We start from the raw sequence: 26099 nt of genomic DNA on the forward strand, positions 1-26099 counted from the left end.
GAGACTGGCCTGATACCTATAATGAATTACAGATCAGCCAGGGCTACATGCCTAAATCCTCTTTCAAAACAAAAACAATCAGACACTTAGGAAGCAGAGGCAGGAAGCCCAGGGCTTTAAGGCCAGCTTGGATACCATAGCAAGACCCTGCCTTGAACGGACACACATAGGCATAGAGTCAGTGACAGTACACTTGCCAGCCTTGCACAAGACTCAGTGTCCTCAGTACCACCCCTCCCCTAAAAAAGTCAGCTAACAATTTCTTTCTTTCTTTTTTTTTTAAGTAGTCCTTTTTTTAATCTAAGATTTATTTATTTGTCATTATGTATACAGTGCTCTGTCTGCATGTCTATCTGCAGGCCAGAAGAGGGCATCAGATCACATTATAGATGGTTGTGAGCCACCATGTGATTGCTGGGAATTAAACTCCGGACTTCTGGAAGAGCAGCCAGTGCTCTTAACCTCTGAGCCATCTCTCCAGCCCCAACAATTTCTTTTTCTAAAATGAGAAAGCAGCCAACACTCTTAACTGTTGGGCCCCAAAACTAATTTTTATTGTCTGTATGTAAATGTTTTGAGTGTCTGTACCGTGTACATGCCTAGTGCCCACAGCAGTCATTAAAAGGCATCAGATTCCATAGAACTGGAGTTATGGGTGTTTGGTGGGGGCTGAGAACAAAGCACGGTCCTCTGTAAGAGCAACAAGAGCTCTTGACTATCAGACTGTCTCTCCAGCCTTTGGAAGCTAGGTTTTTGTTTTGTTTTTTGTTGTTGTCGCTTTGTTTTGTTTGAGACGGGGTTTCTCTGTGTAGCCTTGACTGTCCTGGACTCACTTCAGACCAGGCTGGCCTGGAACTCACAGCGATCCACCTGCCTCTGCCTCCTGAGTGCTGGCATTACAGGCATGTGCCACCATGCCTCAGCTCTTGTATTGTTTTTCTTTTTTCTTTTTCTTTTTCAGTTTTTTGCCACCGTGCCCTGCCCTTTGTTTTGTTTTTCAAGGCAGGGTTTCTTTGTGTAGTCCTGGCTGTCCTGGAAGTGCTGGCCTTGAACTCACAGACACTCACCTGACTGAGACTCCAGAGTGTTGGGATTAAAGGTGTGTGCCACCATGCCCAAGGCCAGTTTTTTGTTTTAGTAATAAGCATTCACTCACTGCCTTGCAGCCTTTAGTAGTAGTTATAAGACTCATTATATATGAGAATGGTAATGGCTCCTTAGAAATGGATACTACTTTGGATCACTGTGTCCAGTGTTGGACAGATATAAAGACCTAAATTAAGAACTGCCTAAACTGGGCATGGTGGTAGCGCACGCCTTTAATCCCAGAATTCTAGAGGCAGAGGCAGGTGGATCTCTGTGTTCGAGGCCAGCCTGGTCTACAAAGTGAGTCTAGGACAGCCAAGGCTACATAGAGAAACCCTGTCTCAAAAAAAAAAAAAAAAAAAAAAAAACCTGCCTAAAACACAGACTTACAAAATAGTTTGTGTGCATATTATAGTAAAAAAATATCAGCCAGGCAGTGGTTCATGCCTTTCTTTAATCCTAGCACTGTGTGTTCCAGGACAGCCATAGGTACACAGAGAAACCGTGTCTTGAAAAAAAAAAATAAAATAAGTCCTTTTCTTTTTTAAAAAATTTATTTATTTATCTTTTTTAAAAAATAATTTGGGGCTAGAGAGATGGCTCAGAGGTTACGAGCATTGCCTGCTCTTCCAGAGGTCCTGAGTTCAATTCCCAGCAACCACATGGTGGCTCACAACCATCTATAATGAGATCTGGTGCCCTCTTCTGCCCTATAGGCATAGATACAGGCAGAACACTGTATACATAATAAATAAATAAATCTTTTTTAAAAAATTATTTATTTATTTATTCTTGTTTATGTGCATTGGTGTTTTGCTTGCATGTATGTCTGTGTGAGAGTGTCAGATCTTGGAGTTACAGACAGTTGTGAGCTGCCGTGTGTGAGCTGGGAATTGAATTCAGGTCTTCCAGAAGAACAGTCAGTGCTGTTAACTGCTGAGCCGTCTCTCCAGCCCACAAATCCTTTTCTTGTTTCTTCTCATACCTATAATAAGACAACAATTTTCATGGTGTGTGTGTGCTTTACTCTTTAGCTGTGCTAGCTTAAAACTCAGAGAGATATCCTTCCTTATCCTACAATTACAGGGATGAGGCACCTCACTGGTTCCCTGCAGATCCTTAACAATTGGATTTAGAACTTCTCTATACCACGATAAAACTTGAGGAAGATTTGTTACATGTTTAATTAAAGGAAGCCATCATCAGCATCACAGAATTCTATCTCCTTTCTTGGGTATTAGAACTGGGTGGTTTTTATGGTTCATTTAGATAGCCTAGAACTCTCAATTCTCTTTGTTCGAACTGCTGGGATTTTAAGTGTGGACAAACATATTTTAGGCTTACAGTGTTGTTTTTTTTTAAGTTTTTATTATGTTATTTAGTATGTGTGTCCACACACATGTGCCATAACATGTGCCACAGAGCATATATGGAGATCAGAAGACAACTTCTGGTAATTGATTTTCTCCTTCTATCAAATGGGTCCTGAGGATAGGGCTCAGGCTGTCAAACTTGGTAGTGGGCAACTCTACCTACTAAGCCATCTGATTACCCCTATTCAGAAAAAATTAGATGGGGCTAAATGCCTATGGCCCAGTCACTCTGGAGGTTTGTACAGGAGGATTAAGTACTATGACATAGCTAGACCTTGTCTTAAAAACAAACAAGAGCCAGGCCTGGTGGCACACACCTGTAATCCCAGCACTCAGGGAGGCTGAGGCAGGACCATCATTGTGACTTGGAGGCCACCCTGGTCTATAAAGTGAGTCCAGGACAGTCACAGCTAGCGAGAGAAACCCTGTCTTGAAAAAACAAAAATAAATGAAAGAAAACTAAATTTTGCAAATATTTAGAAGGCTAGCTCCGCTATGGAGTTATTGGGAAAGTTCATTTGTGCTGGCTGTTACCCTCCGTGTCTTCTTTGTTTCTTTGGTGCTGGGCATGCTTTTTACCAACCAGCTATGTCCTCGGCCCTTCAATTAATTAGAGATATGAAATCTGAATAATCCTAAATTAGGGGATAACTAATTAAGACGGTCTTTATTACTTTAGATCAAAGTAGAAAGTTCCTTAAGGAATTATAATTTGCATGGCACTAACAGTCTCCTTTTATCCATGAAGGATACTCCCAAGTTCCCCCGCCCCATGCACGCTTATAATTTCAAATAGACCCACACTATATGTATACCTTATCTTCTATACGTACATACTTAGAGGCCTTGTAACCTAGTCATAGTACAAAGTTGACCAAGAGATCAGTGGATTACCAAGAAAACAGCTAAGACACTTATTAACAATTACAAATGTAAGAGCCTGGAGAGTTGGCTCCGCAGTAAAGAGCACTTGTTGCTCTTGCAGAGGAGCTAGGCTCAGCCCTGACTCTGAAGGCCAGAAGAGTCAGAGCTCCTCTAACTGCAGCTCACCCCCTACAAGAGCAGAGTGCACTGTCAGCACAGAGCCCTCTCTACAACTCCTGCTCTAGATACCCTCTAAATATTTACCCTAGATATTGTCTTAGTTAAGTATAACTGCAAAGTGTTCTTTAGTGGTCTCATGTTTCTAAAAAAATGTTATGTTGTTTCTATAGATCCTACATTTAGCTTAGTGTTTGATGGCTGCTTTGAAGAAATCAATTTCAGTATTCCTTCCCTGGTAAGTTTTGATTTTTTATGACCAAAGAGTATATGTATGTATCACAATTCTATTTTTTGGGGGGGCGCAGGAAGGGTTGAGACGGGGTCTCTCTGTGTAGCCTTGACTGTCCTGGACTTGCTTTTTAGATCAGGCTGGCCTTGAACTCACAGTGATCTCCATGCCTCTGCCTCCCAAGTGCTGGGATTAAAAGTATGTACCGCCACACCCAGCTGTATCACAGTTCTGTAAAAGATATCTTTTAAATTAAATTTATAGTTTTAAAATGTGCTTAATACTACAACTATGTGTGTGCATGCACGTGTGCTCCCACACACATACAAACTAGTACAGGGGAACATGGATGTAGAGGCAGGAGAATGAGAGGCCAGCCTAGGTTGCCTAAGATTCTATCTTAAACACAAAACACAGTTTTGTTGTTGTTGTTGTTGTTATCCTGGACTATATGTAGTAAACTCAAGAAGAGTATGTAAATGCCTTTAATTTTATGGTATTTTTTGAGAAATTTCCTTCTCAAAAAGTGTTCTCTATTTGGTCATGGTGGTACATGCCTTTAATCCCAGCACTCAGGGAGGCAGAGGCAGGTGGATCGAGGCCAGCCTGATCTGAAAATGCAAGTCCAGGACAGCCAAGGATACTCAGAGAAAACCCTGTCTCGAAAAAAAAAAAAGTTTTCAGAGGCTGGGCAGTCGTGCACACCTGTCATCTCAGCACTTGAGAGGCAGAGACAGATGGATCGCTGTGAGTTCGAGGCCAGCCTGGTGTACAAAGTGAGTCCACGATAGCCAGGGCTACACAAAGAAACCCTGTCTCGAAAAAACAAAAAAGTTTTCATATATTATGGATTTTAGCAAAACTCTTCATCAATATTCATGTTTATTACTACATTTCTGGCTATTTTGCCATTAACCTTATGTTTCTCTCCCTCATATCTTGCCTTGTTTTTCTATTTTAAGCTAAATGTTGCCAGCTATCTACAAATGATCTGTTTAGTTGAGAATTTCAGAACAGACTTAAAAGACCTAGTAACCTTGTTGACTGCAAATGGTTGTGACATCAGAAAAAGTATCCTTTACTTACAGTTTTGGATTAGAAGTGGAGGTGGAATTTTAGAAGAAAAACCTTTGTCACATTGTCGTAAGTAATCTGTCATTAGAAATTTTCTATTATGTGACCATATTCTTAAATATATGCTCTATCAAATTATTCCTAAAATTAAGTGTCTAGCTAATTTTAAAAATACTTACACAGACATCTACTTTTTTGTTTTGTTTTGCTTTGTTTTGTTGGTTATTGTTTTTCAAGACAGGGTTTCTCTGTGTAGCTCTGGACTGGACTCGCTTTGCAGACCAGGCTTAGCCTCGAACTCAGAGATCCTCCTGCCTCTGCCTCCATGTCCTGGGATTAAAGACGTGCGCCAGCACTGGGCCCTAGGCATATGTCTTTGTTCAGTGTGAGCTGGCAACTTTAGCAAGCTCTCAAAAAATGAATAAGACATGAGGGCGCAAACATCTTAGTGTGTGTGTGTGATGGCGCCCACCTTGAGGTTGTGTACCTTGGGAGTGGCAGCTGCAGTTGTCCTCTGATCACCAAACACATAAATTCAAAGTTATCCTTGCCTACATTGCAAATGTGAGGCCAGCCTGGGCTACGTGAGATCCTGCTGCAATGAAATAAAATAAAATAGCCCTGTGGGTAAACAACAAATAATAATAATAAGTCAATAAGAGGTAGGCTTGAGTCATTTTACCTAGGTGTTTCGCTAATGACTCACATTATGTTTGTAATGAAGTGAAGACATGGAGAACAGAGCGGAGTGAACATGAGAAGGCCTCTGGTTTTAGCTTTGCTTTCTTTCAAACACAGTTCACTTAGGATACATTCACCTAAGATTTGCCTTTGTTAATTTTTTAGGAGGAAATAGTAGAAATGTACCGGTTTGCCCTGAAGATGGCTCTGATGTAAAAATTAACTCTAAACACGCCAAAAGGAACCATGTAGCCATCCCCAGATGCGACACCGGCTGTTCAGAGGCTTTGTTTGGACTCAAGAACATTGCCTACCCAGCCCGAGACTTACTTTCCTTGTTAAAGGTATTTTCCATGTTTGGAATGTTGAATTCATGTTACATCCATCTTCTCAGTATTTACCCTGTGTTCTGAATCTTAGTTCAACTTAAAATTTACCTAACATTTTCTAGACTTTAGATAGGAGATTTTAACTCATTTGACGGCGTTGACATATGGTGCATAGGCATAGCTTTAAAAGCATAGTATAGGAGCCAGGTGCGGTGGTGCACACCTGTAATCCCAGCACTCAGGTGGATCACTGTGAGTTGGAGGCCAGCCTGGTCTGCAAAGTGAGTCCAGGACAGCCACGGCTACACAGAGAAACGCTGTCCCGAAAAATAAAAAGTATAAAAAAAGAAAGAAAAGAAAAGGCATAGTTTAGGACGTGGATTAAATTTAGTCCTAACACTCAGGAAGCAAAGGCAGGTATGTGTGTCTATCCTACAGAGCAAGGTCCACGACAGCCAAGACTACACAGAGAAACCCTGTCTTGAAAAATGAAAAGAATTTAAAAACTTTTCAGATGAAAAGGTCATTTTGGTGTAGTTTTTAGATAACCTTCTGATACTAAATTGGGTATGTGTAAAATAAAGAACATTAGGTCTCCTCTGGGTGCGGTTGCACATGCCTGTAATCTCAACACTCGGTCTCCAAATTGAAATCTAGTTTCAGACTTAGAACTTTTTTCCCTCCCTCGTGTCTATCCCGTTCTTTCTTTTCTCTCACCGCCCCGCCCCCCCAACTTTGGGGATTTAACCCAAATAGCCCAGTGCATTCTAGACAAATGTTTGACCACTGTCCTACCTTCAGCCTAGTCAGTTTTCATGTATTACATATAATCTAATAAAATTACAAAGGGTAACCACTTAGTACTGTCAAGATAGAATAGGTGGCCAGGGAGATGCTCAGCAGTGAAGGTGCTTGCCGTCCAAGCCTTGTGACAATCAGTTTGATCCCTAGGACCCACATGACAGAAGGAGAGAACTGACTCTCGGGAGTTGTTCTCTCCTCTCCAAATGTGTCCTGAGGTACCTCCCTCAGGCAGCTCCCTCATCTATGGGAAAGAGAGATGGGCAAGGACAAGCCTGTATTCATAAGGATGGGAAATGTCTAAACTAGATCCTCTTAAAATATCTCTTTACTCCGATTGCTTTTCAGCACGAGATCACAACAAAGGAAGAATGGGATAAACTCACCCAGCTTCTCACAGAGTTCCATATGCAAAACATAGATGTGCTATACAGCAATCTTGAGTTCATCCTGCCACTGCCAGTTCATGTTATTCCGGAAGTAAGAGGCGCTTATGGCTTCCCATTGACCACAGAGGCCACTGCACCAGGAAGCATGAAGTGTCTTACCAGGAAGCAGGCGGATGACCAGCCATTGAAAAAATCACAGAAAAAGAAACAGAAAAAGATGGTGACCCTAGATGACAGTGACTTGTTTGACACTGGACTCAACATTTTTAATGAACTGACTAGCTTGTCCCCTGCTCCTTCCTCAACTTTAGTAGACGTCACAGGCAGAGATGGAGAGGACAACCCAGAGACAAAGACACAGAATAGTGGTTTCAGGTCTGACTCTGTGCCTCAGCCTCCCAGGACACCAGCAGAGAAGAAGTGTTCTGCACTTGTTTACCACTGTTTAAATTCTCTCACTGAGTTCATGGAGAACATGTCCTTCTTAGATGCCCTTTTAACAGATTCAGGGGAACAGAATGAATTGGGTAAAAATGCCTTTCACTGGACAAGTGGAAAGGTTAAAAGTGGACTTTGTGATGAGTTTAGTCTTGAGAGTAGAGATGGGTGTGCTCCTCGTAGTGCTAAAGAGGTAAAAGCAACCGCAGAAGCTTTCAGCTTTACTAAATGCTCTTCTACCATTTCAAAAGCCCTGGAGTCCTTGAATTCGTGCAAGCAATTAGGAAGAGATCCAACCAGTGAGCTCACTTTCTGTGTTTCACAAAGGTGCAGTGATACATGCTTCCGCCAGTCGGCAGCCGATCTAGAGTAAGTCTTACTTGTTACCTTCAGTAATCAGTGGTGGTGACTTCCTCTTCTTACTAATTTTAAAATACTGGGCTGTTGATCATGGGAAACAGTGTTAATATAGTTTTTCTTGCAAGTTAAGGAGATTGTTGAGAAAACTAGCTGCAATGAAAGTTGGGGAACTAAATGTGGTGTGCACGCCTTTGCTCCCAGCACTCAAGAGGCAGAGGCATGTGCATCTCTGGGTTTGAGGCCAGGCTGCTCTACAAAGTAAGTTCCAGGAGACCCAGGGCCACACAGAGAAACTCTGTCTTTAAAAAAAAAAAAAAAAAAAAAAAAACAAGAAAGAAATTTGGAAACCTTTAGGCAACAGAGGGATTCAGACTTGTGGCACGTAAAAGTGGCCATTAAGGAATCTATGGCACACAGCATGGTGGCTCATGTTAGTAATCACAGCGCTTGAGAGGGTAGAGGCACAAGATGGAGAGTTTGATGCTGAGCTGCATGAGATCCTGTCTCTAAACAAGTTCTCACCATGAAGCTGAGTGTGGGAGTGCAACAGTGTAATCCCAGCCCTCAGGAGAATGAGCCTGCTGTCAGGCTGAGTTATGTAGAGTTCCAGGCCAGTCTGAGTGTATATGGGAATCACTAATCAGGTCGCAGGAAATTAGAAGTGTCATCTGGTCTAGACCAGAAGCAGCCACACTGGTTATGTTTGGAATTGTTACATTTTTATGTACAAAACAACAAAAACTAATACTTATTCTTCATTTGTAGCGCTGCTGACAAGAGGATAGCCGTCATTAAAAGTGTGTTTTCTAGTCGGTCTCTTCTGAACCTGGGTAATAAGCAAGCTAGTATAATAGACTACCTGCCAACTCTCCGGAACATTTGTCGGATAGAGAAGCTAAAACAACAGGGGAAAAATAAAAGAAGGTAAAGTATGTTAAAAAAAAAAAAAAATTAAGCCTGGCGTGGTGGTGCACGCCTTTAATCCCAACACTCGGGAGGCAGAGGCAGGCGGATCGCTGTGAGTTTGAGGCCAGCTGGTCTACAAAGTGAGTCCAGGACAGCCAGGGCTGTTATACAGAGAAACCCTGTCTCAAAAAACAAAAAACAAACAAAAAAAAGGTAATATTTCAGGTAGCCATGTCAAGATTACTAAATGTGTTCATGGGAATGAAAATGCTAATATTAATGTTTTGTGATTGTGACAGGTTTCTCCACTATTTTGATGGCATTCATCTGGATATTCCTGAAAAGACTGTAACTACTTTGGCAGCTGACTTCCCTTGATGCTCCCTGTCATCAGTGGCTTGTACAGTTTATGTGGTCATTATGACATACTTTCAATTATGTTAACTTTAAAGAAAAGCTTATTTCTCTTAATGTAAATTATAAAAGACTTTGTATTTTTGTGGTTCAAGTATTTAAAATGAAAAATTTTTAGTCACAAGCTGTATATGTGATTGTGGCATATTTTTTCTGAATGTGTGGGGTTATGTTTTTGCTTTGTTGGTATGCCTTCTGTATGTGTGAGCTGTTTGTCGAAGGTAGTGTTCCCTGAGAGATTTCTCAGACTGTCTCAGAGCTGAGCTCTCCTGTCATTTCCCTGTTCTCTTCCTCTGCTGTCAGCGTCAGCACTGTGCCCATGTACATAGGAAGCACCTCACGAGTGCTATGGGGTACATGAGGAAAAGCCAATTACATGCGGAATATTTTTTAAATGTCCTAGGAAGGAATATGTACATCAATTTTGGAAAGCATTGCACTTCCTCTTGCCTTTCTTTCTTTTGCTTTCCTCTGGCATGTTTCACCATTTAATCATTGAGTTGTTGGTGTCAGCAGAGTAGAGCATTCTACTTTATCTATTTTGGACAAGTTGTTGATTATTGAAGTAATAATGAAGGACTCTACCATGGGGTTTCTACCTAACAGCTGTTTCCATTTAAGCACGGTTTTGGGGGTCCTGAGGATTGAATTTGGGGTCCTTTGTGTTGTGGCAAGGGTCCTATGTCTTACTACATACACAGGCTTTATGTTTTTGCTACAGATCAAACCGAAGGCCTTATACACCTAGGGACACACTTAGAACACCTACCCTGTTTTTGAGACAGAGTTTGGTCAGATTGCTTAGGCTGCCCCTAAACTCCTTCCAGATTTCTGTGATCTCCTGTCTCAGCTTCTCAAGTACCCGGGACTACAGGCATATCTGCCACACCCAGCATGTCCATGCTTTACTGCTTTTTAAAGTACCCATTTTTTATTTTAGTAGCAAGATCTTAAAATGTCATTATTTGCAAGGCATGGTGGTGCACACCTTTAATCCCAGCACTCAGGAGGCAGAGGCAGAGGCAGAGGCAGGAGAATCTCTTGTGAGTTCGAGGCCAGCCTGATCTACAGTGTGAGTCCAGGACAGCCAAGGCTACACAGAGAAACCTTGTCTTAAAAACAAAACAAAAAGCAGGTCACAATTTAGTTAATGTCATTTTACAGTCAAGTCATCAGGTACGTTTAAAATTCCTTCATAATGCAGAATATTGTTTAATAATGTAATATTCAGGTACATTTTCCGATGAATTGTATTTTTAACTCAAAAGTTAAGGATCCTGGTTTTGTACTTTTTTAAAGTATAGATGCATTATCTATTTACAAATGTGTATGGAGATATGTTTTTACCTCTTGTTCAACCTACCTTTTCTTGTATTAATAATTAGCAAATTGATCTAATTAAATGTTAAAGCTAAAGATTTTTATGTGGTGTTTAAATAGTTTAAGTTATATGAACATCTTAACATGTATATTGAATACATTTAGACAAATGCTACAACTCAACAGATTTCTTTGCTGAACAAAAGAAAATATGGTCAAAGCTTTTTAAAGATTTGTTTTTTATGTGTGTGAATGCGTTGCTGCATGTATGTGTATGCACCACATGGTTATAGTGCTGGAGGAGGCCAGAGGAGTCCATTGGATACCCTGGAAATGGAGTTAAGGACGGTTGTGAACTGCCTACCATGCTGTGATGGGGAACTCTACCTAGACCCCTGCAAGGGCAGAAAGAACTCTTAACTGGCGTGGTGGCGCACGCCTGTAATCCCATCACTCAGGAGGCAGAGGCAGGCAGGTCGCTGTGAGTTTGAGGCCAGCCTGGTCTACAAAAATGAGTCCAGGACACGAAAAACCTAAGGGGGGAAAAAAAAGAAGAGCTCTTAACTGCTGGGCATCTTTCCAGCCCCTGGAGCTTCTGAATGTCCATATCTGTGTTTGTCTGCTGAGCTTCCACTGTAGCGGATTGCCTGCTTTTCAGGCGTTTCGTTATTAGGGACTCTGATGATTCTCACCAACTGATAAGTCAATGTAAAATAAGTCCATAAAACTCAGTTCAAGTTATCAAAACTCTCTCCTTAACAGGGACATGGCTGAGTGGGGGTTTTGATTTTTAGTTTGATAGAACATTTTTTCACCATTAATAGGTGTCAAACCTAGGCAAGCTACGACTCCTTTCTGGAGTTGGTTTTTTAGTGGGGAGGTGGGGTCAAGACAGAACCTCACTATATTCCCAAGCTGACTTCTGTGTCCTGAGTGCAGAGATTACAGATAGAACCATCAGCCTAGCTAGTTCTTCCTCTATTTACTTTTTTTGTTTTGTTTTGTTTTTGTTTTCCAAGACAGGGTTTCTCTGTGTAGCCTTGGCTGTCCAGGACTCACTTTGTAGACCAGGCTGGCCTCAAACTCACAGCCATCCACCTGCTTCTGCCTCCCAAATGCTGGGATGAGATCCGCTTGGTTCTGTCTTCCAAGTGTTTGGTTTAAAGGCATGCATCACCACCAAGCTCTTCAATTGCTTTCTTTCTTTTTTTCGGTTTTTTTTTTTTTTTTTTTTTTTTGGTTTTTGGAGACAGGGTTTCTCTGTGTAGCCTTGGCTATCCTGGATTCGCTTTGTAGACCAGGCTGGCCTCGAACTCACAGTGATCCGCCTGCCTCTGCCTCCAGAGTGCTGGGATTAAAGGTGTGCGCCACCACTGCCTGGCTATGGCAGTATTTTCTAACTCTCTAGCAATCAATCAAGACACAGACACCTGTTACATTTCAAAATAGCCTTAGCTAACCTGGGGCAGGGCAGATATCAATCTTCTAAGTTACTTTCCCATAGTGGAACTGGTAGGGGATCCCTGCCCCAATCCCATGCCATCTGCTTCTAATAACTTCTATCAAGCTACCTCCCATCCATAATCCCAAATACTTGCTAATGTTCTTCATCTGGGCCAAGTCCTGCATCCACGCCAGCCATGTGCTTCTCCTACACCTAACCCATGGTGGCCTTCCTTCTTCCTCTCCTTCCTGGTCTCTCTTCTCCCAAGATTCTCATCAACATGCGCCACCATTTGCGCTTCCATTTGTTTTTTAAATGGTTACTTTTTATTTTTGTATTTATATGTGTGTTTGTGTAGAGGCAAAAAGAGGCCAAAAAAGACTGTCAGATCCCTTGGAACTGAAATTACAGGCTATTGTGAGCACCGGCAGCGGGGGCCTAGGAACCAAACTGGGGTTCTCTAGAAAAGCATCAAATGCTAATGACTGAGACATCTCTCCATCCTGCTCCTTGATTTTAAGTAGAGGGTAACTTTTGGCTATGGAGTGGCATCTTACTATTTAGCACTTAAACACAGAAGGCACAGAATTTCCTAAAATATTTATTGACTTGGTCTTGGCTCATAAACACTATTTCACAACCAAAAGTCTGATTTTATAAACCTGAAAAACACTCAAATTGTTTTCTTCTCCACTAACATGGAGATGATTTAATAAATTAATGTAACGCTAGAGAGTACATTAACATTTGAGCTCCACACTTTTGTCAAAGACTAACTCGTAAAAAGCAACAGCTTGTAGTAAGGAATCATACAGCTCTTCGATCCGATGTGAGTCCTTGAGAACCTTCTGTCTGTACCGCAGCACTTGCTCCTGTGGGAAGAACACCCGAGGCTCCTTCCGCACAGCCTGAGTGAGGAACGTCTTCACGAGCTCCCTCCCACTAGTCCTCGTGTCGCCAACCATCAGGTCAAAGTGCTTGCCCACGGCGTTCCGGTTTATGCTCAGCACCCGGTGCTGGCCATCCTCAGCAAAAGTCTTGTTGAGTAAGGCATAGAGCATGGCTTCCGTGATAAGAAAATGTAATAATATAGGAAACAGAGATGTGTTCTGAATGGAAAGTCCAGATTTTTCCAAAATGTAGAGATCTGCTTTAGGCATCTTTGAAATGACTGAAGAAATCTTTAAAAAAAAAAAAAAAAAAAACCAGAAATTTATTATGTTTCATGTTTGTCCTATTTCTGACAATTCTGAAATATGAGCTCCTTGGTCCTGACAGTCTCTTCATTTCTAAAATCTGTACTGACTTCAAGACTCAGCAACTCAAAGTGGAACAGACGGTTGATTGGAATTTTTGCCGGTGGCAAGGTGCTGGCCAAAACTGTCACCAAGACAGCAACTCCTGCCCTTTTCACAGCTTGAAGCCATAGAGGCAAAACATATTTAAAGACAAGATTCCTAATTTTATAAATCAAGTATAATAAAGCTATATATACTAGTAGTAAAAAAGTACCCCAAACCCCAAAGACCCAGTTTCACAATTTTTTTTTTTTTTAAACCCTTTGGAACTGCCAGACTAAACTGTACAAGGGACCATGTGGGAATCCACAAGATAGAAGTCAAGGAGCAGGGACCGCAACAGCCTTACCTCCTCCAGATAGAAGGACGTTGGGTACATTCTGTTTGTTAATTTCCAACACTCAGCCTGCTGCCAATCCAGCACCGTCAGCTTCCGGTCAAGGTGAGCCCACGCAATTCTTCGAGTACCAAAAACAATAGATACGATACTATTAACTGCCTAAAGGAAAAGGGCTGATTTGATTACAAGTGTAAATATCTTACAGCTATAAAACCTACAAACTCCCTCTTTGTTTCTCTTCTGTCTTTTTCTGTCCCCTGAGGCTCCCCACCGTCTTCCTTCTCTCCCCATCCTACAATAAACCTTAAAACTTTTTTTTTTTTTTTTTTTTTTTTTTTTTTTTTTTTTTGCTTTTCTGAGACAGGGTCTCTCTGTGTAGCCTTGGCTGTCCTGGACTCACTTTGTAGACCAGGCTGGCCTCGAACTTACAGAAATCCACCTGCCTCTGCCTTCTGAGTGCTGGGATTAAAGGTGTGTGCCACCAGTGCCTGGCAGGATTTTTAAAATTTATTTTTTAAACCTACACACTCAAAAAGTTAGGTCAATTAGCTCATTCTGTTTATTTAATCAATCAGTTTATGTGATCAAGTTTATTTACAAGTTGGGTATGCTGGCCTATCTTGAGAGGAAGAAAAATGTTCCTCATACCCTTTTCTACAAGTATTTTAAACCAAGCCCTTTGGGGGTATGGGGTTCAAGACAGGGTTTCTGTGTGGCTGTCCTGGAACTCTTCTGTGTGCCATCACCGCCCAGCTCCTTAATACTGTGTGTATGTGTGTGCGTGCGTGTGTGTGTGTGTGTGTGTGTGTGTGTTCCTGTGTGTCCTGCCTTGCTAGACTGTGACTTCCCCAAGTTGCTTTTGGTCAAGGTGTTTTATCATAGCAACAGAAAGCAAAGTAAGACACCCTGTCTTAAAACAAACAAACAAAAGGTGGGGCCTGCAAGGGTAAAGGCAATTGCCATCCATCTGACAACCTTAGTTTGTAACCCACATGCAGGGTAGGAATCAGTTGACTCCACCCAGTTGACTCCACCCAAGTTGTCCTCTGACTTTCACTGTGAAAGGGACAAATAAAAATGCCATTAAATAAAAATTTAAAAATCGCTGGCAGTAGTGGCAAATGCTTTTAATCCCAGCACTCTGGAGTCAGGGGCAGGTGGATCTCTGTGAGTTCAAGGCTAGCCTGGTCTACAGAGGACATTCCAGGTCAGTCAAGACTACACAGAGAAACCCTGCCTTGAAAAACAAGAGCTGGGCATGATGGCATGCGCCATTAATCCTAGCGCTCAGGAGGCAGAGGCAGGCGGATTGTTGTGAGTTGGAGGCAGCCTGGTCTACACAGCAAGTCCAGGACAGCCAAGGCTACACAGAGAAACCCTGTCTCAAAAAACAAAACAAGAAAAAAGAAAAACAACAAGAAGGCTGGGCATGGTGGCGCACGCCTTTAATCCGAGCACTCGGGAGGCAGAGGCAGGCAGATCGTTGTGAATTTGAGGTCAGCCTGGTCTACAAAACAAGTCTAGGACAGCCAAAGCTATGTATAGACAGACCCTGTCTCGAAAAATAAAAAAATAAGAAAGAAAAGAAAAACAGCAAAACCCAAACAAATCAAAAGACAGCAACAGCAGAGGAGGGTTGCCATCTGAAGTGCTCCTAGGCACATTAGCACTGCACACATGCATACATGAAACACCGTGCCAAGATGGTTTAGTGGGAAAACAAGCCGACAACTTGAGTTCAATCCCTAGGACCTACATGAAATCAACTCAGATTATCCTCTGCCCTACCCCCCCCCACACATGCATACATTAATATTGTAGAGGTGTATGTGTGTAAAGGAGTGTGCTACTGCACACAACTCAGAACATAATTTTAAGTCCGGCTGGAAAGACTGCCAGAGAATTACTCCTTAGCCAACCCACATTTGCAAATTAACTTCCCAATGTACCCCAACATAGCTGCACATCTCTAACAGTTCAAAATAAACTTTGCATGACATGCACACCCGCTAATCCCAGCAATAGGGACTCAGCGAACAAGTTTGAGGCAGCTCAGTTAAGAGTTCCAAGCTGGCAGCTGGGCACAGTGGTGAACGCCTGTAATCCCAGCACTCGGGAGGCAGAGGCAGATGGATCTCTGTGAGTTCAAGGCTAGCCTCTAGCGTACAAAGTGAGTCCAGGACAGCCAGGGTGACACAGAAAAACCCTGTCTTGGGGCGCGGGGGAGAGGAAGACAACCAACAGAGCCAAGGATTCGGAGCCCAGGGGGCGGGCAAAGACTGATGCACCGAACAAGGACCATGTATGGAGAGGACCTAGGCCCCCTGTTCAGTCTCCATAGGGGTCCCCTGGTAACGAGAGCAGGGGCTGTCCCTGCCCGTGCCCCACTACCGCCATGGACTCTGTTGCTTGCTTGGGATGCCTTACCAGGCCACCAAGGAAGAGGATACAGGCAGTTCTGATGAGATTTGGGGGTCTGGGGTGAGTTGATAGGGGAAAGGGACTCCCCTTCTCTGAGGACTAGGGGAGGGACATAGGAGGAGAAGGAGGGAGGGTGGGGCTGGAAGGAGACAAGGGAAGGAGCTATGATTGGGATGTAAAATGAATAAATTTTAAAAAATAAATTAAAAACAAAAACAAAAACAAAGCCAGGCGTGGTGGCACACGCCTTCAACCCCAGCACGGGGGAGGCAGAGGCAGGCGGATCACTGAGTTCAAGGCCAGCCTGGTCTACAAAGTGAGTCCAGGACAGCCAAGCCTACACAGAGAAACCCTGTCTACAAAAACAACATTTTTAACCCGCTACTGGGAACAGTACTTTGTTTTTTGTTTTTCAAGATAGGATTTCTCTGTATAGCTTTGACTGTCGTGGATTCCCTTTGTAGACTAGGCTGGCCTGGAACTCAGAGATCCAGGGCTGGGACTAAAGGCCTGCGGTGGCAGGCCCGGCTGGGAAGGGTACTTTTCAGAGGCGAATGTACCTTAAGTCTCTCTCTCTCCACATCTGGTTTGATGAACTTCCTCAGCAGCCACTTTTCCTTTGACTTTTTCTTCCTTCCACTCTCTGGACAAAGAATGGAGTTACAAACTTGAACAGCAGTTTTATACTGGATCAAGGGCACGTCTATCAACCTCTCCAAACTCTGAAAGGGCCCAAACTTCTTTCTGTGTTCGACAATATTGACGGACTTTCTTCCTCGAAGCAATCTGAAGGCTTCCAGTTCTTTACTAGAAGCTGTATTCAGAACATTCAAGATAGAAGCCTGCTGCTCTGCGGAGAAGAGCTGCTCCAGCACATTCCCAGGCTCCTTGCCATCCGCAGCGCAGACAGCAACGCTGGCAGCAATTTTCTCAGGGGCAGTGGATTTTCTCCGAGGGCAGATATTCCTTAGGCCTGGAGGCAGGAATGAGTACTCTGGGACTGCGAACCATCTCCACCTCCCTAAAAGGAAGATTTAGACCATTTAAATTGGGATGCTCTCCTTTCTCTGCGTGTTAATCCCGCATGCTTGTGCAGTCATACAGACGTGCAGATAAACCACATTATCACAGAGAATTGTCTTCAAAAGTGTAAAGCTGCCCGTAGTTTGTGCACACGTTTAATCCCAGCACTGGGGAGGAAAAAGGAGGGGCATCTCTGAGTTCAAGGAGAAGCCTAGTCTACAGAGTTAGTTCTGGGACAGCCAGGGCGGTACAGTGAAACCTCGTCTGTATAAGCTCAGCAACTGAGAGGCAGAGGCCGAGGATCAGATTCCAGGTAAGATCCCATAAATTTGACACCAATCTGGAGTACGTGAGCCCTTGTCTCAATTTTCACTAGTTTCTCATCTGAGAGAACTAAAGGAAATTAAATTGTACACATTTGTAATACATTAACTGGTGCTTGTAACCTTAGCGCGGAAGATCAGGTCATCCTCAGTTACATAGCGAGTTCCCAGCCAGATTGGACAACACGGAGCTTTGACTGGGCGGGCGGGGGCTGGTGGTATATTAACTAGGTGGTAGAGAGGGGTTATTTTGTTCTGGAAGGTTCTCAGTATTTTCTTTTAAATAGGGCTGTGTTCTTTGTAAGCAATGGATAACTTTGTAAAACAGTGTAAAGACATCGCGGACAGCCAGAGGCAGGGAAGCTAATGTGAGTGTCTGAATGCCCGGCAGGCAGCCTGGCCCGGGAAGGGGGTGCGCGCAGACCCTGGGCCAACCAGGCGCATGAGCTCCATGGCTGGGCGACAGGGACGCCCCTCCGCTCCGCTCCGACTCCACACGGGACAGGAAAGAAACACTCCAGGTCACAGGCAAATGGCAGGTAGGCAATCAACCTCGTGCTCGGAAACCCTACCTCCGGCCTTGAAGAGGCAAGCGAGGTTCGTCCTCCAAGCCATGGCCAAGCTCTCTCACGCTTGTCTTCCTCCGCCAACCTTCCTTCCGGTTTTGTGTGTTCCGACTAAAAGTGATCCGCCGGGGCTGAGCAGAAGGGTTCCGGCGAGAAAGGCGTCCGAGGTTCCGTCTCAGCTAGATGACCCCGAGTTCCTAGTGATTGATGGCTCAGGGTCTCCTGAGAACCCGTGGGCGGAATCTCCAAGACCGAAAGGACTAGACCAGGTGTATTCCTGATTTGGGTGGAGAGTTTCTCTAGGTTCCCAGACACACAGATACAGCCTGCAGCAGACAGTGGGGAACTTGTACGCACACAAATAACCCTGGACTGAGTTGAGTGGAGAAACGAGGAGAGATGTGTGGGAAAAGGAAAGCAACGTAGCCGATCCTGCACCTTTGCCTATTTGAAAAGGACAGAGGGAGGCGAGTCCGGAGCCAAGTTGAATCTAGGAAAGCGGAATGGAACCGCTGGAAAAGTCCGGGAGGTCGCTTGTTTTTTACATGCAAGGTCAGATCGGAGGGTGTTTCTAGAAAATATTGGTCATTTGTAGCCAGTGTGAGGCTGAGCTGGAGAAGAGCCCGATGGCAAGAAGAGGAAAGTGATTATCTTGCCAAGTCAAGAGTGAACAGTGGGGAATGGAACCTGGGAGATGGAAGAAGAGTGGAAAAGAGTTTTTGCTAGAAGGTGGGGCAGGGACTTATTTCACTTTTTTTTTTTTTAAAGTAGTAAGGAAGAAGAGAAAGTAATGAGTTTTTGTTTTAAAAAAATTATTTCATGTGTGTCATAGAGCTTCAGAAATGCACCATGGGAAACTTATGTTCTCTGTTCAGGAGTCTAGAAACCTGCAATCAGAATTATCAGGGTTGTTTCCTTCTGAGGACTCTGCAGGAAGTCGGTTGCAGGCTCTCTCAGACCTTCAGGCGACGACGTTCCTCAGCATACAGCTGTGTCACTCTGTCATCACTAGGCGTTCACAGGGACATCCTATAAGGACAGCAGTCAAGCTGGAATTACTTTCTTACCCCTGCGACAGGGTTTCTCTGTGTAGCCCTGCCTGTCCTGAAATTCCCTCTGTAGACCAGGCTGGCCTCAAACTCACATAGATCTCCCTGCCTTTGCCTCCTGAATGCAGAGATGAAAGCCACGTGCCACTATGGCAAAAGGTCTTGCCAGCCACCAGGCAGCCTGGTGATCCGAGTTTGATTCCTGGGATTCACATGTTAGCAGGTGAGAACCAAATCCAGCAAACGTCATCGACTACCTCTCATACACGCGTGCGCGGCATAACCCTGAGTGAATTTAGAAACGTAAAACTTCAATAGGCACTGAAGAGATGTCGCAGGAGAGAAAAGGCAGCACTGCTCTTGCAGAGGACCCGAGTTCTATTTCCGGCATCCACAGCAGGCATCTCACAGCCAGTTGGAACCCTAACTCTTCAGGCCTCCTCAGACACCTGACTGACACCTGCATTCGTGAGCACCCCAACACATACACACGCGTAGACATAATTTTAAAATAATTCGATTTTTTTGGGGGGGTGGTTATTCAAGACAAGGTTTCTCTGTGTAGCCCTGGCTGTCCTAGACTAACTTTGTAGGCTAGGCTGGCCTCAAACTCACAGCAATCTGCCTGTCTCTGTCTCCCTGAGTGCTGGGATTACAGGCGTGTGTCACCACGCCCAGCACAAATGAATTCTTAAAAGCAAATCTTTCTTTAAAAAGGGGGGGGGGGCTGGAGAGATGGCTCAGCGGTTAAGAGCACTGACTGCTCTTCCAGAGGTCCTGAGTTCAATTCCCAGCAACCACATGGTGGCTCACAACCATCTATAATGTGATCTGATGCCCTCTTCTGGCCTTCAGGGGTACAAGCAGGCAGAGCAATGTATACATAATAAATAAATAAATCTTTAAAAAAAAAAAAAGCTTCCACTCCAGGAAGAAATGACTACCTTTTCACTCCAGAACTTCCTCTGTTTCATGTGACTGAACTACGTCCTTCAAAAAGAGATATATTAAAATCTTAACGCCCAGCTGGGAGTTTCCCAGACAGAGAGAAACTCTGTCTCAAAAAACAAAAACAAGCCCGGCGGTGGTGGCGCACGCCTTTAATCCCAGCCCTCGGGAGGCAGAGGCAGGCGGATCGCTGTGAGTTCGAGGCCAGCCTGGTCTACAAAGTGAGTCCAGGATGGCCAAGGCTACACAGAGAAACCCTGTCTCGAAAAACAGAAAAAACAAAACAAAAACAAAACAAAACAAAAAAAAACCACCAAACTATGTGTATATATAAAATATACGTATGTATATATATAAATATGTATATTAAAATCTTAACCCCCAGTACCTCAGAATGCAAACTTATCTGGAAATAGTGTCCCCTTTCTTGTCATTTAGTGGATATAAGATGGTGGCTGGGGTGTGCATAGCTCTAGTCTAGCACATCATCGGAGGCTCTGGATTTAAGCCCCACCAGCACTGCGCAATCAAAACAGCGAAACAGACAGGAGCCCTGGAACTTAGTCCCGGGCAGGCAGGTAGCTAAGATGAGAGGAACCCTTGAGCCCAAATGTTCCCGGGACTCCTGGGCGGCAGTGTAAGATCCTATCTCAAAACACCTCCTCCTTCCAAAGTGAGATCACACTAGACTGGAGCAGTGGCCATTCCCGCATGACGGCTGTCCTTAGGAGATGTCCCTGTGAACGCCTAGGGATGATGGAGTGACACATCTGTGTGTGGAAGAAGGTAAGGCCCTGAAGGTCGGAGAGAGGCATGCAACAGACTTCCTGCGGAGGCCTCAGAAGGAACCAACCCCGCTGACACTCCGGTTGCAGGTTCTCTAGACCCCTGACCTGTGAGAGAATAAACTTCCCATGGTGCATTTCAGCAGCCCTGTGACCCACACATGAAGAGTCCTGGTGGTGCTTTTGAGAGGTGGTGCAGTTTAGCTAAACACAGCTTAGTGCTCGCTCGCTAGCTGCCAAAGTAGAGCGTTTCCTCTCTGAGCCTCCGCTTCCTCATTTGTAAGTTGCAGACTGTGGTACCCTGCCTCACAGTACTGCTGCTAACTGACGAGGAACTGGAGGCAGAGAGCACAGGCTCAGTGAATGCTGGTTCCCATCACAGCAGCATCTGTTCTTCCGAACTAATGATTAATAGCCTTGAGAGGAAATGGCCTCATCGGAGTCTCTATTCAGAACTGTACTTTGACCAGAGACTGGAGGTGGCAGGGATAGAGACAGCTTGGTACCCATGATTCACTGCAATCCGGAACTAGGGTGTTCAAAGTGAAAGTGGCTCCTTCCTCCTGAAATCAAGTCCTTCTCATTTCCCTGTTTTTATTTCCAGATACGTGCCCTTGGGGGGAAAATTAATTTTGTATGTAGAATATTAAAAATCAATTCTTCATAGCCAGATACGGTGGTGCATCCCTGTAACCTTAAAGCTCAGGAGCTTAAGGTAGGAGAACCATGAGGTCAAGGCCATGTTGACCTAATGGTAAGACCCTGGCTGGCAGGGTGGGGATGGGGGTTGGGGGTAGCTTTTGTCTAACATGCATGGGGCTCAGGATTCAGGTCCCAGCACTGCACAATCAGAAGAGGGAAAATTTCAAATGACCGGGTCCCAAGTCTAAGAAAAGGAAAACCAAACGGGGTTGGCAAGATGTCAAGGCACTGGCGGATAATTCTGCCAACCTGTGTCTGGTCCTTAGAGCCCATGTGGTAGACTTGACTCCTACAGGATATTCGGTGACCTCCATGCATACACCACAGCACACAAATGCGTGTATGTGTGAATACATAAATAAATGTACTTAAAAAAAACTAAACAAAAAATTCATGATGGCAGTATGCGGGCATTTTGTCGTGGTTGTTGTTTTATTTTTCAAGATAGGGTTTCTCTGTGTAGCCCTGGCTGTCCTGGAACTTGCTCTGTGGGCCAGATCCTCCTACGTCCTGAGTACTGGGATTAAAACTTTGTTCCACCATTGCCCAGCATGAACATTTCCTTTTCTCCTCTTTCCTGTTTTTGTTTTTGTTTTTGGAGAGAGTTTCTTTGTGTAGCCCTGGCTGTCCTAGACTTGCTTTGTAGACCAGGCTGGCCTCGAACTCACAGCAATCTGCCTGCCTCTGCCTCCCAAGTACTGGGATTAAAGGCGTGCACCACCATGCCTGGCTGATATACATAAAATTTTTAAGGGATGTAAAATGGTATGAAAACTATGGTTTGTGGCTGGAGAGATGGCTCAGTGGTTAAGAGCACTGCCTGCTCTTTTAGAGGTCCTGAGTTCAATTCCCAGCAACCACATGGTGGCTCACAACCATCTGTAATGTGATCTGATGCCTCCTTCTGCAGATAAAGCACTCATATGCAGTAATAAATAAAATAAATTAAAAAAGAGAACTATGGTTTGGACCATATTAAATGGTATGTCCAAGGCCAGAAGGAAACTCACAATGATGAGGATGAGTGTTTACAGCAGGGCTAATGAGCACGGCACGAGGCTCAACTGCCTGTCGCCTTTTTTGGAGGTCAGGTTCACAGGCTCAGCCTAACCGACTGGTGAAAACACGCCAAGGCAAACCACATTCATACTCCAGCTCCAGTGCTGCACCCACCCAGGATGCTTAGTCATGTGACCTGGGGTAAATAAATAACTGTTTCTGGGCTAGAGTTGCCTTGTTCACCAAACGGGCCTAAAACTAATCTCTGTTTGGGAGCTGTGACAAAGATAAAATGGAACCGTGCGTGTTTGAAGCCTGACACATTGCGATCTATGGACCATCAGTAGGAGCATGTTTTCTTTCACTTGTCTTCCACAGTCTCTATAATTATAGTTCTTTTTGAACATTCTAAAGCTAGTGATTTTTTTTTTCCCCCATTTTAAAAGAGGTCGTGCTGTATTCCCTGGGGACCTCAGGCCTGTTCCTGGGAATGCACTGAAAGGCTTGCTTCCAGGCCTGTGTGGCTCATCTCCGCGAGACAGCACTGAGAGGCACTAAATGTTTGTGTCCTGAGGAGCCCTGGGAGTTTTGTTTACGGAGGACATTCTGTCCCAGGGTCGTGGCTTCTCCCTCCCTCCCGCAGCTGCTGTCTGGACTGAGCACCCCAGAGAAGCTGCCTCAACCCACCCTCAACTTCTAGTCTCAGCCCTCAGCAATGGCCTGGGACCCAACAGCCTCTGGCTCAGCCTTTTCCCTTGGGAACAGCTTCTAATTTTTGTTTTCTTTTTTTTTTTTTTTTTCTTTTCTCCTTTCCCCCCCTTTCCCTTCCCTTTTTTTAAAAAACATTTTAGGTTTATTTATGTGCGTGAGTGTTTTGCCTACATACATGTTATGTGTATCACATGTATGTTTGCCTGGTGTCCGCGGAGATCAGAAGAGGGTGTCACATACATAGAACTGGAATTACAGGCAGTGATGTACTGGTGTGGGGGGGCTGGGAACCAAATCCAAGCCCTTCGCAAGAGCAGCAAGTGCTCTTAACCACTGAACCATCTTGCCAGCTGCCTCCTCCTCCTCGTCCTCTGCCTCCTCTTCATCTTCTTCTTCATCTTCTTGCCATTACTGCTATTCAACTCCTATGTGCTAGGCAAATGCCCAAATGTCCGTCCACTAAGTTATAAAGCCAGTTTTATTTATTTTTTTAACCTTTCTTCTTCTTCTTTTTTTTTTTTTTTTTTTTTTTTTTTTGGTTTTTCAAGACAGGGTTTCTCTGTGTAGCCTTGACTGTCCTGGACTCACTTTGTAGTCCAGGCTGGCCTCGAACTCACAGCAATCCGCCTACCTCTGCTTCCCGAGTGCTGGGATTAAAGGCTTGCGCCACCACGCCCGGCTGTTTGTTTTTTTTTCAAGACAGGGTCTCTCTGTGTTAGTCTTGGCTGTCCTGGACTCGCTTTGTAGACCAGGCTGGCCTCGAACTCACAACAATTCCCCTGGCTCTGCCTCCCGAGTGCTGGGATTAAAGGCGTGCGGCCACCAAGCCCGGGCTCAAATGGCTATTTCTATACCCAGTGTTCAGAAGCCGGTGGGCGCCAAGAGTAGTTGACAGCCTGACATCTTGGAGAACTATGATGAGGTGGCACTCGGGTTTGACTTTAATGCTGTTGGCCAGACCCCAATGTCAGAGACCTCAAGGACTCACCAAAGGTTGCAAGCTCAGCGTTTTAGCAAGATGAAACTTTGGAGTTAGAGGGCTCTGGAAACTGAGTTTTCTGGGGGTTGGGGGGGGGGTACATCCAGCGAGGCCAGGAAAATACAAGAACTATCAATATGTTTTTATATTCCAGATCCAGAAGCCAGGAAGGATAAGGCTCAGCTCTTGGCCATGTAGCTGGTCAGCACAAGTGCAGATACAATTTAAGGCCATGGGACTCAGGGGTGGCCTCTGTCACCTCACCTGGAACCTACTGACCCACCCAGGTGGGCTTTGGACAGCTCCAGGTTTCTCATCCTCATGGCCCACCTCCTAAATTATGAGCTACATTTGGGTTGGCTTGGGTTTGACTGTTCTTCCAAGATCAGTGAAGTGAGGTCTATGGGAGTGGCATTCGGGGTGGAGGGCCCCGCTTAGAGCTGAGATTTAACATTCCCATTCGCCACCCACCTGCACATGGCCTCAGAAGTGACAACTCCGTAGGAGGGGGCAATTGCGCAAGACCTCAGAAGTGAAAATTATGTAGGAGGAGGCAACTCTCGCTGTAGGTGCTATGACACAGACTTGTTAATTCTTTAAAAAAAGAAAGAAAGAAAGAAAGAAAGAAAGATTTATTTTAGGGTGGGACAAATAGCTCAGAAGTGATGAGTGCTTTCAGTTCTTGCAGAAGACGTGTTAGGTTCCCAGCACCTACAGAGGCTCATAACTACCTTTAACTACCTCCAAGGCATCTGGTGCCTTTGGAGTCTACAAGTATCTGCACTCATATACACAACCACCCACAAACACATACACGTATTTTAAAAATAAATCATTTAGAATGGTATACATAAAAATAATATAAGGTTTTATAAATGATGCAGTTTACTTTTATTTACATATATGCAAATAAGAAATATGTGTGTGATGAAGAAAAGAGTGTCAGATCTTCTGTAGGTGGAGTTATAGGTTCTTGTGAGCTGCCATCAGGGATGCTGGGAACTCTGACTGGGTCCTCTGTAAGAGCCGCAAATGCTCTAAACCACTGACCCATGTCTCCAGCCCCTCTTTTTTACATTTTATTTTGAAACAAGGTTCTGCTTGGGCTGGTTTTGGAATTCACTGTGTAGTAAATCAGGCATGCCTCAATATCTCTCTCTCTCTCTCTCTCTCTCTCTCTCTCTCTCTCTCTCTCTCTCTCTCTCTCTTCCTGAGACAGGGTTTCTCTGTGTAGCCTTGGCTGTCCTAGACTCACTTTGTAGACCAGGCTGGCCTCAAACTCAAAGCCATCCACCTGCCTCTGCCTCCCGAGTGCTGGGATTAAAGGCGTGCGCCACCACACCCAGCGAAATTTTGTTTTTCTACACAAATTGGAGCATTCTATATGTGTTATTAATTGGGAAGGGGATTCTCCAAGCATTGTAGAGTACATTTATTTTCTATAACAGAATGTACTTACTAATACTTTGTATGTGTATTCAGCCCTGAGGGTTGGCCGTCATAGGTTAGGTAAGTGACCTGCTACTGAGCTCCACATCTTCATCCTCTTCCTTCTTTCTTTTCTTTTTGTTTTTTGTTTGTTTGTTTTTTGTTTTTCCATACAGGGTCTCTCTGTGTAGCCTTGGCTGTCCTGGAGTAGCTTTGTAGACCAGGCTGGCCTTGAACTCAATCCATCCTCTTTTCATTTTGAGGCAAAGTCTTCTAGGTTGCCCAGACTGGTCTTGCTTTTCAGCCAGACCTAAACAAGCTATCCGTCTGCACACTGGGATTAAAGGCCATCACTGCCCGGCTTCAGTGTCTGGAGGAGCTGTGATGAAAGGATGGCTACTGCCAGGGTTGGTGGCGCACGCCTTTAATCCCAGTGTTGGGAAGACAGAGGCAGGTGGATCTCTGTGAGTTCGAGGCCAGCCTGGTTTACAAAGTGAGTCCAGGACAGCCAAGGCTACACAGAGAAACCCTGTCTCAAAAAACCAAAAACAAAAAAAGCTACTACAGAGAAACCCTGCCTCGAAAAAAACAAAGAAACCAAAAAAAAAAAAAAAGAAAGAAAGAAAGAAAGAAAAGGGC

The 26099-nt window shown here is 44.4% G+C and overlaps 2 protein-coding genes across 2 annotated transcripts in view; one reads left to right on the forward strand and one right to left on the reverse strand.

Annotated features, from left to right (window-relative positions):
- The window catches only part of Atad5 (ATPase family AAA domain containing 5), a 45075-nt gene extending 35658 nt beyond the window's left edge, over nt 1–9417 (forward strand). The window contains exons 18-23 of the mRNA XM_051158093.1: nt 3674–3738; nt 4695–4875; nt 5653–5831; nt 6966–7813; nt 8570–8728; nt 9010–9417. Coding sequence (XP_051014050.1) covers nt 3674–3738; nt 4695–4875; nt 5653–5831; nt 6966–7813; nt 8570–8728; nt 9010–9088 — 1511 coding nt within the window. The 3' untranslated portion in view covers nt 9089–9417. The remainder of the gene's footprint in view (nt 1–3673; nt 3739–4694; nt 4876–5652; nt 5832–6965; nt 7814–8569; nt 8729–9009) is intronic.
- A 3018-nt stretch (nt 9418–12435) lies between these two features.
- Nucleotides 12436–18005, reverse strand: Tefm (transcription elongation factor, mitochondrial). Its single transcript, XM_051158094.1, has 4 exons — nt 17866–18005; nt 16508–16968; nt 13536–13685; nt 12436–13069 (listed from the first exon to the last, which is right to left on the reverse strand). The coding sequence occupies exons 1-4, from the start codon at nt 17906–17908 to the stop codon at nt 12629–12631; spliced, it is 1095 nt and encodes a 364-aa protein (XP_051014051.1). The 5' UTR covers nt 17909–18005; the 3' UTR covers nt 12436–12628.
- Between the last annotated feature and the right edge of the window lie 8094 nt (nt 18006–26099).

Source organism: Acomys russatus, chromosome 16 (genome assembly GCF_903995435.1).
Source record: "Acomys russatus chromosome 16, mAcoRus1.1, whole genome shotgun sequence".
Classification (NCBI taxonomy): Eukaryota; Metazoa; Chordata; class Mammalia; order Rodentia; family Muridae; genus Acomys; species Acomys russatus.